The sequence below is a fragment of the Schistocerca piceifrons genome, chromosome X (assembly GCF_021461385.2).
Source record: "Schistocerca piceifrons isolate TAMUIC-IGC-003096 chromosome X, iqSchPice1.1, whole genome shotgun sequence".
In the NCBI taxonomy this organism is placed as follows: domain Eukaryota; kingdom Metazoa; phylum Arthropoda; class Insecta; order Orthoptera; family Acrididae; genus Schistocerca; species Schistocerca piceifrons.
Genome location: NC_060149.1, coordinates 811,953,299 through 811,966,237, shown reverse-complemented (window position 1 = coordinate 811,966,237; position 12,939 = coordinate 811,953,299). Strand labels below are relative to the sequence as shown.

Sequence of the window (12,939 nt, the reverse complement as noted above, 5' to 3'; positions counted from 1 at the left end):
AAGGGGTGTGTTTCGCAGGATCATTGTTGGTGGGTGTATGGGAAAGACTCTGTTCATATGTTTACAGGGTTCTGTGTCTCAGGAAGTGTGTTGATGAAAGGTAGTTTAAATTGTAAAAATTGTAGTTGAAGTATTTAGATATCTGACTGAGCAAGGTACTTCTTGTCAGAGTAAATGTCGAGGAGAAGACTAACAGCACATATTGATAAGATCTGCTTGCTGCAGCATATGCAGTGTCCATGACTGCCCAAACTGAAACTGTAGGGAAAAGAGTTTACTTATGTGAAGTATTAAATGGATGACAATTGTGAATTTGAGGTATTGTTGCTTGTTGGTGGGTTTGCTCAACTGATTGTGTTGATCCTTGGTATGATGACCCATTTTGGAGACAGTGTCTAAGTAATGACAGCAGTGTTGTCATTTCAACAAATTACAGTGTGAAAATTGGGTACATTTATGGGATTATATCATTCTGAAGATACTACATAATAAACAATCACTTGTGATTGTAGAATACAATTGTGTTTGTAAACCATATAAAATGTACTTGCAAATTAGGTCTAAATTATTCATAAGTACTGATAGTGCAGTTATGCAAACAAAAGTTGCAAGTTTTGAACAAAGTTGAATTTAAATAATGAACCCAGTAGAAGAGCCTTTGTCTTCATGGAAAGATAACTCTACACATATGTACATACTTCTGAAGCCAGCACACGTTGAATGCTGTAAAGTACCTTGTACCACTGTTAGTCATTCTGTTTCCTGTTCCACTCGCAAATGGATCAAGGGAAAACCAACTGCATATATGCTTATATATGAGTCACAATTTCTTTTATATTCTTTTTGAGATCCTTGTGAAAGATGTATATTGGTAGCAGTAGGGTAGTTCTGCAGTCTGTTGCAAATACTAGTATTTAGTAAACAGAGTGTCTTCTTCCCTCCAGGGATTGTCATTCAATTTCATGGATCATTTCTGTAATAATTGCATGTTGATTAGATCTACCAGTAACAAATGTAGCAGTGCACCTCTGGATTGCTTTGATGTCTTCCTTTAATCCAAGCAGGTGGGGATCGCCAACACACTAGCAGGATGCAAGAATGGGTCACACAAGTGTTCTGTATGCAGTTTCCTTTGTAGATGAGTTATACTTTATGTGAATTCGTCTTGTAAACTGAAGTTGACATTTTGCTTTCATTACAACCACCCCTATGTGCTCATTCCATTTCATGTCACTTTGCAGTGTCATGCTTACGATATTTAATTGATATGACTGTCGAGCACACCCCACTAATACTGTAATCAAACATCACATCATTTTGTTTCCTACCCCCATTATCTTACTTTTTCACAGTTAGTGGGAACTACCATTAATCATACTAAATAGAACTTCTATACAAGTCATCCTGTATTCTACTACAGCCACTCACAGACAACACTTTCTTATACACTACAGCATCTTCAGCAGACAGTCACAGATTGTTGTTCACTCTGTCCGTCAGATCATTTATATATGTTGAGAACAAGAGCAGTCCTATCAAATTTCTCTGGGGCACACCTGACAAAACCATTGTCGCTGATGAAAACTTGCCATCTAGGACAGTATACTGGTTTCTGTTACTTAAAAAGTCTTACAGAGTAAGGTTGCACAGTGGTTAGCACACTGGGCTCCCATTTGGGAGGACAGCAGTTAAAATCCGCATCTATCCATCCAGATTTTGGTTTTCCATGATTTCCCTAAACTGCTCCAAGCAAATGCCAGAATGACTGCTTTGAAAGGACATGACCAGTTTCCTCTCCATCCTTAAAAAATTCTGTATTTGTTATATCCTAGCCAGTAATGCCACCCGAGCCCGCTGCCAAAAGGTTGGCAGCATCAAAGTCCGGACGCCGTCCGCATAAGCAGCGCCAACGAGACAGGAAATCGCCGCAAGTCTGCGCGCGCCACCGCTGGCTTCTGGTTTCTTAAGCGCTGGAGTCGCGAGCGCTAGGACAGTTCTGTATTCGCCGCTCAGTTGTATACTCGCCACCGAATTGTGTACTTGCTAGTCAGTTGTGTGTTCATCGCAGCAGAGTTGTTGTTTGTCGTCAGCCGACGCTGACCTAGCTGCTCCGACTCGAACTAGACAGATTTCTGTAGACACAGAGTTCTCTACTGTGTTTCTGTATCTTTGTTAATAAAGTTAAGTACCGACTTTTATTTAATCAGAGTGTTTGGGTTTTCATCTTTCTGTTCACTGTTCCAGCGGACCGGTCGGCCCGCTATTAAAAGTGTGGCGGTGACTTCGTAAGCCGTTTCTACAGCGAATTGTTTGTCGCTACGAACGCCGCCACAAAAGTATTTGTGCCCCATCTCTAATGGCCTCAATGTTGACAGGATGTTAAATACCAGTCTTCTTTCCTTTCTTTCTTTGAGTCACACACGTATCTGAGAATCTATTTTATGTGCATGGACCTTTGTTAACAGTCTACAGTGTGCCACTACCAAAGATTTTTCAAAAATCTAGGAGTATGGAATCTGTCTGATGTCCATCATCCATGGTTTACAGGATACTGTGCAAGAAAAAGACAAACTGAGTTACGCATGAGCAATGATATGTAAATCTGTGTTGATTTGTCGATAGAAGACTTTTTCTTTCAAGGAAATTTATTGTATTCAAATTTAGAATATGATCAAGAATTGTGGGAGAGCCATACCTTATTGTGTGTAATGATAAAGCAGGTAGAGAAATTGCTAATGAAGACAGAATTTAGGATATAGACCAAATATTGGTCAAAAGATGTTAGAAGTCTGGTACAAATCTGAATAATGATTAATATGAAAGTTTATTTTCCTACTTTGTTACTTGTTGTAGTTGACAGACATGATCTAATTGTACACAATGAAATATATTTACTTCCAACTATTTGAATTAATTTTGTTGGTAGCATGAACACCCTGCTACCTCTACCTTTTTCTTTTACTTCCAATAATTGGAAGTACGTGAACAAATATGCTGATGAGGCAAAACATTATGACCACTGCCCATCACGAGATTGAATTCCACTTGGTGGCATTGCTGGTATGCAACATGCTAAGAAAACTATATGAGCAGATCAGAGATGATGGGGGAATTATTCTAGTGATGATATCCACTGACATAAGACATTGTTATGTCCCTGTGCCTGGGACTACCTTCTTGTGAAGCTAATTGGCTATTGGAGCATCTACAGAAAGTGGATGAAACAATGAGTAGGCAAGATGATGTTGGACATCCACACCTCGTGACAAAAAGTGGAAGTCAGAGGCTTGCTCACCTTGTAAAGCTGAATGGGCAATGATCTGTGACAGATACAAAGACAGAATACAATCAGGTCCAGGCACAAGTGTTTTTGAGTACATCGTTCATTGCATACTGTTGAACATTGGGCTCCGCAACAGATGACCCCTCTGTGTTGCCGTCTTGACGCAACGTTTCGATTAAGATAACAGTTGGAATGGTATCATTGAGATTGAATCTAGGATTGCTGAAATTGTGTCACTTGGTCTAAAATATCATTTTTCATATTATATCAGGTCACTGGTCATGCATAGATATGCTGTCATTGAGGTGAATGCCATGCATCGTGCCATGAATGCAGGCCATTGGGGGAAGTAATGTGCTTTGGTGGCATTCAGTTTGGCTTCTGTGGGAAATATGGTAGTAATAAAAGGCACTGTGACAGCTGTGGCCTATGTTAATGTTATTGTGGGCTATGTGCATTGTCCCACAGGCAGAGGCGTCTTCTAGCAAGATAATTATCTGTTTCACAGGACAAGAATCGTGGCACAAGGGTTTAAGAAACATAATATTGAACTCATGTTGATGTATTGTTCAACAAATTCACCTGATGTGAACCAGATGGAACACATCTGGGATGCTGTCTGCACCCACAAACTAGCAACATGTAATTTACAAGAATTGCATGCCCTGTATGTAGACATCTAAAGCTACATACCCCCAGAAACTGATCAAACACTAGTTGACACCTTGTCATGCAGTATTGCTGCTGTATTGTCTTCCAAAGGTAGACCAACACACATTAATGGTTTGGTTCATCAGTGTATACATAATTCAGATTATATGGGTAACAATCTTTTTCCTCTCACACTTGCATGATTATGAATCTAGTTACCCAAGTGTGTAGTTAAGTTTTATGTAATTGTAACCAACAGCCAACAAAAACCTATCTGTTTTAGTCAACAGGTTTTGAAATACTACATAGTTATACTCCATGAACAATAAAAGAAAGTGTGTGTGTGTGTGTGTGTGTGTGTGTGAGAGAGAGAGAGAGAGAGAGAGAGAGAGAGAGAGAGAGAGAGAGAACAATTACAAATAACACCATCTTTTGGATTCTTGCCATTGCCAAGACAAGACCATTTCTTAGTAACCAGTATCAGAAAAAACAAGACAAAATTTTCTTTGAACTTTTGAGTAGTCAGAAGACCAATGATCAAGTTTCTGATTCAGTAAATTTGTGTTAGTACCGCAAATCTGGAAAAAAAGAAAAAAAGATACAGGAATAAGGAAATAATTGCAAAATTTGAGCCATTCTTTTTTGTGTAAATAAGGGGAGGAGGCCGCAGAAATACTGTCATTTGCATTGTGTAAGAAACTTAGGTGATCATCATATTACAATGTTTGCGGCTGCACTGCCATAGTGGAGAAACAAAACAATTGGAAATTTCAGTGTAACACAACACATCTTGTTATCTGTTTTGGAGTACAACCTGTTATTGTTTTGGAGCAGATGTTAAAAAAGGATTGAATTACTTCACCTCATAATCTTAAATTGTTCATTTAGAACAAAAACTAGACAAACATTTTTTACATTTACATTAGAAAAAAAAAGGGCTGTGTGAGAATCTACAACAGAAATGCCTATTAATATGAAGGTTTCATTATCATTATGTAGCACCTGGCACCATGGATGACTGTATCAAATGTTCCTGAATGGAGAATAGTCTGATGCTCATGTGATCTAACTTTGTATAGATTTTTGTAGTTTCCACACAGGATAATGAATACTGTAAAAGAGATGTAATTAATTGGCCAAAAGAAAATAAGAATTTATATCAACTGTGTTCTACATGAGGAAAACCAGAACAAGACCCAATAGCTATAAAAAGTTGCTTCCTGGCTACTGACTGGAAAGGCTTATCTGCTTTAATTTTTTAAAAGTGATTGCAATTATTGCCATTTAGGTCATTATAATTGGAGCATAAACTAGTTGGACAGATATGGACAAAGTTATTGGTAGTAGCTTTGGTATAAAGAAATAATCATACCTTTTTCCCTTAGAATTTTAGAAAAAGGTGGGTCAAAATGACAAAAGCTGGACATAACACCACACATCATCAAAACAAAACCAGTGTCTTATATCATATTGCTACCTGAATAATTTTGATAGATACTAATTCGAAGGGGGGAGTACAGTATTGCTTTATGAAGTCAGTACTCTAAAATGTATTTTTATTTATAACTATTATATTAAGTATTCTAACTATCATACTAAGTATTCTTCTGCCTAGTCTCTTTTTCCACTTAAATTGCCCATATAGTCAGTCATTTTGTATGGTACCTTTACCAGTGGAAGCAATAACTGTGGTGGGTTTCATAGGCATAGTGCTTCTTACTCATCCATGTTTCAAGACATTATCGGAGTACTGTTTTGTATGTAAATTTTGCAAATGATGATTTAAAAATGTTTTTTATTGAATGAAACAAATTTATTGTTACCAGTCACTGATTACTTGTAACCATAGCACATTTCAGAGGTCTATGAAAATGCATAGCTTGAAAAGTAACTATTATTGATATACCTTCTGCTAAATTTAGCTCAGTTTAACAAGAGAATGGAAAGAAATTAGCTTGGGATTTGTTGATAACTTTACCCCAGGGATTTGCTTGAAGAAATTACAGAAAGATAAAATCGGGGTTGTTTGACCCCTTTTCCACAAACAAGTCCTGTGGAATAGCCAGTGCATTACACCATGCTGTGGTAAATTTCTCTTCAGAAATTTTAACACAATAACTACAAAAACTGTTTACATATAGGTATGTTTTTGTGAAGGTAAAGGCATAGTACAGGGCTGCTTGTGAAAATTACTGAAAAATTACAGCACTGTTTCACAAGATGTGGTTTAAGTTACCATTGAGATCTCTCCTAAGATTGTATCACTTGAGCGGTGATCCCTGTTAAAATGACAGTTACTTTTTCCATACCCTGTATAGACAAGAAAAGAATCTTTGGTCGGACCCATATTATTACACAGAATGCCCAGGATCACTATGGAGAAAAATATCAAGTGGGCTGTTTTGAAAAATGACCAGGAAAGAAGTTTTTTCTAATTTGTTGCTAAGTATGTTTGTTGTGAGGAAACTGCCAGAGGATGGTAATAAAACGTTAGTTAGTGAGGAGGTATGGTGCAAAAGGCAGAGGACTCATATTTGGGAGGAACTGGATTCAAATATCTACTTGGCCACAGTTATTTAAGTTTTTTGTGTTTGTTTATACTCACTTCAAGTGAATGATGAAATGATTATGTAAGCGGGCTATGGCCACGTCCTGATCCCAACTGAGTTAGAGCTTCATCTATAGTGACTTAAGCACGGATGAGCTTTCGAAAACTAGCTTTTGTTTTTTCATTTTGTACATCCGAAATATATACTTAATTAGCTGTTCATTTACTGCATCAATGTACAGAATAAACCAGCTATCTATGTTTTTTTTTTCATTTATAATGTTTCACTTGTTAAAATACAAATCACCCTGGAGGAAAATATTGGGTTTGTTTTGTACATGTAACTAGTAAAAGTGTATGTGAAATGTACATGTAACTAATAAAAATTGAAATTATTGGTTACCTTTAGGATTGCACTATTTTTATGCTAGACAAGAAAATAAACATACAATATTTTGTGGCATTACAAAATGTGTTGCAGAAAAAATTAACACAATCTGATACGACCCCCCCCCTCCCCCCCCCCCCCCCCCCCCCCCCACACACACACACACACACACACACACACACACACACACAGTGCATGCACATGTGGTTAATCGTGAGTGGGCAACATACGAGTATTATTATGATGTAAAAATGTAATGCATTCTGAAGGTTAATGAATATTTAGATGTGACAGTTTTATTCTCAAATGGAAGTTTCTTCTGCCAGTTTTAAAAATTGAGACAAAATTTTGTGGTTTAAAACTGAGTATGCAACTACAGTGATGAAGGTGCTGTTATTGCGAACATAACATAACATAACATAACATGACCTAACCTAACCTAACATAACCTTCATTGTGGTTAATTGACATGCAGTTGCCCATGGCATGCATCCTTACGTTACATTCACTTTACCGGCACACATCACGTGAACCGAGCCCTCCAGAAGCTAAAGTAAATATTTAGTGTGTCTGCAGCTTTTCACCCACTGTGCAGGATTGAGGTATGAGAGAAAAGGCTTGCATAACCTATTAAAACAGTTCCAGAATGAAACTTAGTCTGTGACAGTGTGTGCACTGTGTTGGAATGTCCTAATAGATTAAAACTGTGTGTCCTGAACCTAGAACATTGGTTTTTGTTGGCAGTGCTTCTACCAACTGAGCTGTTCGGGCATGGCTCATGACCTACCTGCAGAGTTTCAACTCTGCCAGTGCCTCTCTTTTACTTTTCAAACTTGCATAATTTGTCCTGTATACAAGTAGACATTTTTAGTCTGTCAGGTAGCTATTGTAATTGTTACTCATTTAAACTAGTCATTTTTAACATTAGTTGTGCTTTGTTCTTTCAGTCATTACTTTCATTGCATCAGGTAATATTTTTCAGTTCAGCCTTTTTTATCGTAAAATGTTTGTAATGTGACATTAATGAATATATGCCTTCAAAAAAATACTTGCTGTTGCATTTGCTTGACTTTCTGTAGCTTCAATCACAATCACTTTCTTTATCGGCAAATTGTGCAGCCTGTGAAGAATTGTTGTTTCTGAGAAAGCAATATTCACTCATCAGTTGCAAAGTATGTCGTACTCAATACTACTTTCCACAGTTTCTGTGGACAGGTGTCCACTGTGACCATTATTGCACTTAGCAGTTCCCTGTAAAACATGTTGCCTGTTATTCAGGTACTGTGTGTTAGAAGCATCACTATGCACTTTCTTCAGGAATTCAGAATTTTAGGCAGTGTGTGACCTTGTTTTGTTGGGAATTTTATAGGGGCCCAGCATTCAGTATTCACCTTAGTATTCAAAGATTAAGCTGCTGCTCATATTGTGGTCCACTCTATTATGTAGCAACACTGGAACTTGGAGGACCGAGTGGATCAGGCTGAGAAGTTCTGGACATTCCTACATACACATGTGCATTATAATCAGAAATAGAATTTCAGCTACATACATACTGCCTGTATAGGGGGAGACTTTAGAAAATTTAGAAGAAGAGCTTAAAGGATTTATATGCTTTGATACTGTAATTTACGTTCAGAACTTTGAAGATGACATGACAATATAGTACCTCATTCCCTTCAGTATTCATCTGTAATGTGTAATGTTATTCAGATTATTTATCTTAAATAATTGAAGGCAATTTAATGAATTGTATTACTGATTTTTATGACAATTTGTTTGTAGCATGAAAAAATGATAAAATGTGTTTCGCGGGCAGAGTTTGAATCATCATTGAGCTACCTGGATTTTAGATTTCCATTGCACGTGGGTAGTACTAACATCTGGTTGCCTTATGATTCATTTGGCTCTAAGATTTAAACTATATTTGTACATGGTTGAATGTGACATCTGTGTTTTGATGTTTCAGGTGATGCCAAAGCCTGTGAGCACCAGTGTGATGCACGCGAAAGGAGAAAATGCATCAGTTGATGAAGAGCAATAATGCAGTTGTGCTTTCAAAAACAGATTCTTTAGAATTTCATATATTGAATTTAGCTAGCTGTTGAATTAAACAGATAGATCACCAAAAGTGTTTGATTTCTTTCATTCTTTTTATTTTTGTATCTTTTATTGAACAAGAATGACTTTGAATTGTGTATTTTAAAATATGATTGAAAGAGGTATCAGGGAACTTCTTCATTGCTTGTATCTGTCTTAATTTAATAGTGCTATCAGCTTTTATTCCAATCATTCATCTTTATATGCTGTATTTTACCCTCAAATACAAAGTAATTCATAGACATGCGTATTCATACAAAATGGAATGTACAGATTGTCTTCATGTTTTTAAGATAATTGATATCGAAATTGTACACATTATTTATTTATTTGCTCCAAAGTCTTTTGCCTTCATATTATTAGAAAGATTGTTTTAAATGCCTTTTTATTGACAACAAAATGGCTATTAAGATGCAACTTTTAGATGATGGAGTATGCCAAATTAAATTTGGTGTGATAACCCTGCTCATTGATTAAGCTGAGTTATTTGTGCTAGTGTGTGTGTGTGTGTGTGTGTGTGTGTGTGTGTTTGAGAGAGAGAGAGAGAGAGAGAGAGAGAGAGAGAGAGAGAGAGAGAGTAGTTTTCTGTTTTGTATTTTATTGCTACTCATGATTTATATAAAATACTTCTTTTCCTTTCTGATTTTTGTTAGCGGTAACAACTTTTGAGCAGATTGTATGAGGATTACTATTAGAAAGCCTCAGTGATCATGTGACACTACAGTGTTACATTGCCATGCAGTTATTTGACACACACTGTAATTATCTGTTACTTCGCATAGGTGACTTCCTATTTACGATATATCCAAGTGAAAAATCTGTACTGTTTGCAGCTGTATATATATGTTGTAACAAATATCACACAAATGATAATATGGGAGGGATTACCTGTTATTAGGCTACAGTTTACAGAGTTTCTGTCACATGAAAACAGTAGTTGAATACTGTAAGTTAAGGCTTATAATAATAATTTTCATTCAGATAATTTATTTTGTTGCTATGCTACGTTGCATTTTTGTATCTGAATATAGTCAGTGCTGCTGATAGTAATATTTTGTTGTTGTTGTTGTTTTTGTTTTTGTTGTTGCTGTTGCTTTTAATTTTTAAAATTGACTTAGTCATCAGCTCACTACCACCTCCAGTATAATGTCTGTGAACTGTTGTTCAGATAAAGAATTTATTCATCTCATAAGATAAAATTAGGAACTGCAATGTTTTGATCTGTGTTAATTTAAAGATTTCAACCTGGTGCCCATAAGATTGATATACTAAATACTTAGTCGTTCAAGATTGACAATGTTAGTTTTTCAGTGTTACAGTGGTATATTACTGTGTGATAGAACTGTGATGTATCATGCTAATGTCAATGAACTTTCATGTACACTGTAACTTTTTGTTCTCCTTGATTTTGGTGTGTCTATTTCAGTTGATAGTGTTCTATGGGTGTTATATGTATTATTATTATTATTATTATTATGTTTATTTCATGGGCTCTCCTGCTTTTCTACAATGTACATTCTGTATGCGATTAACCATTTGCTGTTGGGTAGATCTTGTATACATTATTGGGCATGATCAAGAGGACCTACAAAGATTTTTAACAAAAAGTAAGAATGTTAAGAGTTGAATGTTTTTAAATTGAACTAGCCTCTGCCCAAAACCATTAACTCAGCACAGCATTTATTCCCACTCATACCACACTGTTTTCAAGTTTTGTTACATACTATGCATGTATACCAATAATTACATCAGTATCTTAAGAGCAATGACTGTAATATTCAGGGAATTTTGTGCTTTACAGGAGACTAGCACAGATATGGCAGTACTTGGATGAACAAATAGTTGCAATGCTTTGCAGAATTCCTCTTGTACATACTTTTGTGCTGTAATGAGCACACTTGTAGTCTCCTGTCACTCTAAGGAACACTTTCTTGATTATCATTTCCAATTTTTCCGATATTCTTTGTGACTCACATGATCAAATCACTGAGAAAAGGTCCCCTCCCTCCCTCCCTCCCTCCCTGCCCCCCCCCCCCCCCCACAGACCTGTAGCAGCAGCAGCAGGAGGAGGAGGAGGAGGACGGGGGGGGGGGGGGGGGGGACTGTATAGAGGTGGAATTTGCTTAGGCGGCAATATTGTCTAGTGCTGTTATGTACCCCATGACATATGAAACAGAAGTGTGAGGAAATGAGTGTGAATGAAGTATCTGTTCCATTTCTACGTACTCTTACCTGCCCAATTTGTCAGGTTTCACAATTCTTGTGGCTCATTTCAGTTCAAAGATTTGCTGTGACAGTAAAAGTGTGACATTGTATATTAGAAAATTGCTTCAATGAGTTTGTTTCAGGTTTTGTCAAATTTCATTAACAGCAGAGTCTGTGTGAGTAAAAAATTCCACCATTGGTGTAAATGCTCCGAAGAGAGTTGTTTAAAATGACAAATCTACAGCATAATCTAGCAGCTGCTGCATGAGAAATGAATTTTGATTATGCATCTGTTTTATGTGGAAATCAGCCAAGAAACATACTATATTTCATTCAGTTAGAATCACTGCATTTGAATGACAAGTAAAAATATTTTGTACAATGTATTTGCTCATTTCCTACATTTATTTCATGTTGACCACTCCCATTACACATATTCCAGCCACCTCAGGCTCTGCCAGTTTGAACATTACACTTTGTTCCTTGCTAGTGATACATGAAGTCTTTCTAAATTAATGAATTAGTGCATATGAAAACAGCAGAAGATATCAGTGAAATGAAATGTTCCCTTTCATCACACATCCCAATAAGTCAAGTGCATAAAAGTAGCTATAAATGTTCACTTTTTATTAAATAAATCAATATGAATAGCTTTAGGTCACATCATCCAGATATTGAGTAAAGGAAGATAACACGATTTTCTTTGAGGTAACACACTACCTGGTGTGTGTTTGGAGCTTAGGGGCACTCATTGCTGAGGTTATCAGCACCCACAATACCCAGTATATATTACATGGCAATGAAAAATTGGTTGTTAAAAGATACAGAAGATTGTGCCCCAAAATGCCAAGAAGAGTAAGCTCCAATTGTGTGGCTTTGTAGGAAGTGAGAGAAAGGAAAGAACATTTTTGAGAGCAAAAAATAAAGAAAGATTAGGGAGAGCAGGGAGACTCTCAGAACTTTGATTGTAAATGTTATTGAGGTAATTTAAAGCACCTGTGGGCTTTGTTCATTATAATGTGCAAGTATTCATTCATTTGAGTTTTTCCCCTTGTCTCTTGTTGCTTGATCTTAAGAGACTGTATTGTAAATTTAATTTTTTAAAATTTTTATGTAAGATATATAAGAAGTTACCTACATAAACTTTGGGCCCGTGTTCCTCCATTTCATTAAACTTAACCCCTTTTTACCTTTTCTGGGGAAGAATGCTGTAATGAGAGAAAGATGGTAAATATTTTGGATCATGCTCTTTGGCTCTTATCATTCCTTACAGGTGCTTGCATTTCCTTATTGTGTGTGTGTGTGTGTGTGTGTGTGTGTGTGTGTGTGTACACGATTTTCTGAATCTGTTCTCCTTTTTCTCACATGTAACTCTAGCATAGCATTTATGTGTGCACAATTATGCGGATTTTCTTGTAAACTTTTGATGGTGGGCATGTAATTTTTGGGTTTGGACGGCTCATACGTTTTTGGAGAGTTATATAAATCGGTCCATAAATTTTTTCTTTTATGTTGTTAATAATTCAAAGTGTTATTTATTAAAGAGACTTTTGAAAGAAAAGTGACATGAAAGATGAGTTACCTTGCTCAATATTTCACTCTCAAAAACTGAAAACTTGTGTGTTTCTTCTGTACTGTTTCATCTCCATCACCTATGCTACTCCATTGTAAAGTAGAAAGTTACAAAGTTCAGTTACCTAAAGTATTATATATAACAGTAATATGTTTTGATTTGGCATTTGTTGTACTTAGTGTGTGCGCATGCAT

The 12,939-nt window shown here is 36.4% G+C and overlaps 1 protein-coding gene across 1 annotated transcript in view; it reads left to right on the top strand.

The window, feature by feature from the left end:
* LOC124721986 (cyclin-T-like) overlaps positions 1-10,969 on the top strand; it is a 117,068-nt gene extending 106,099 nt beyond the window's left edge. Inside the window, exon 10 of the mRNA XM_047247157.1 lies at positions 8,837-10,969. Within this exon, the coding sequence (XP_047103113.1) occupies positions 8,837-8,911 (75 nt within the window). The 3' untranslated portion in view covers positions 8,912-10,969. The remainder of the gene's footprint in view (positions 1-8,836) is intronic.
* The last annotated feature ends 1,970 nt before the right edge of the window (positions 10,970-12,939 follow it).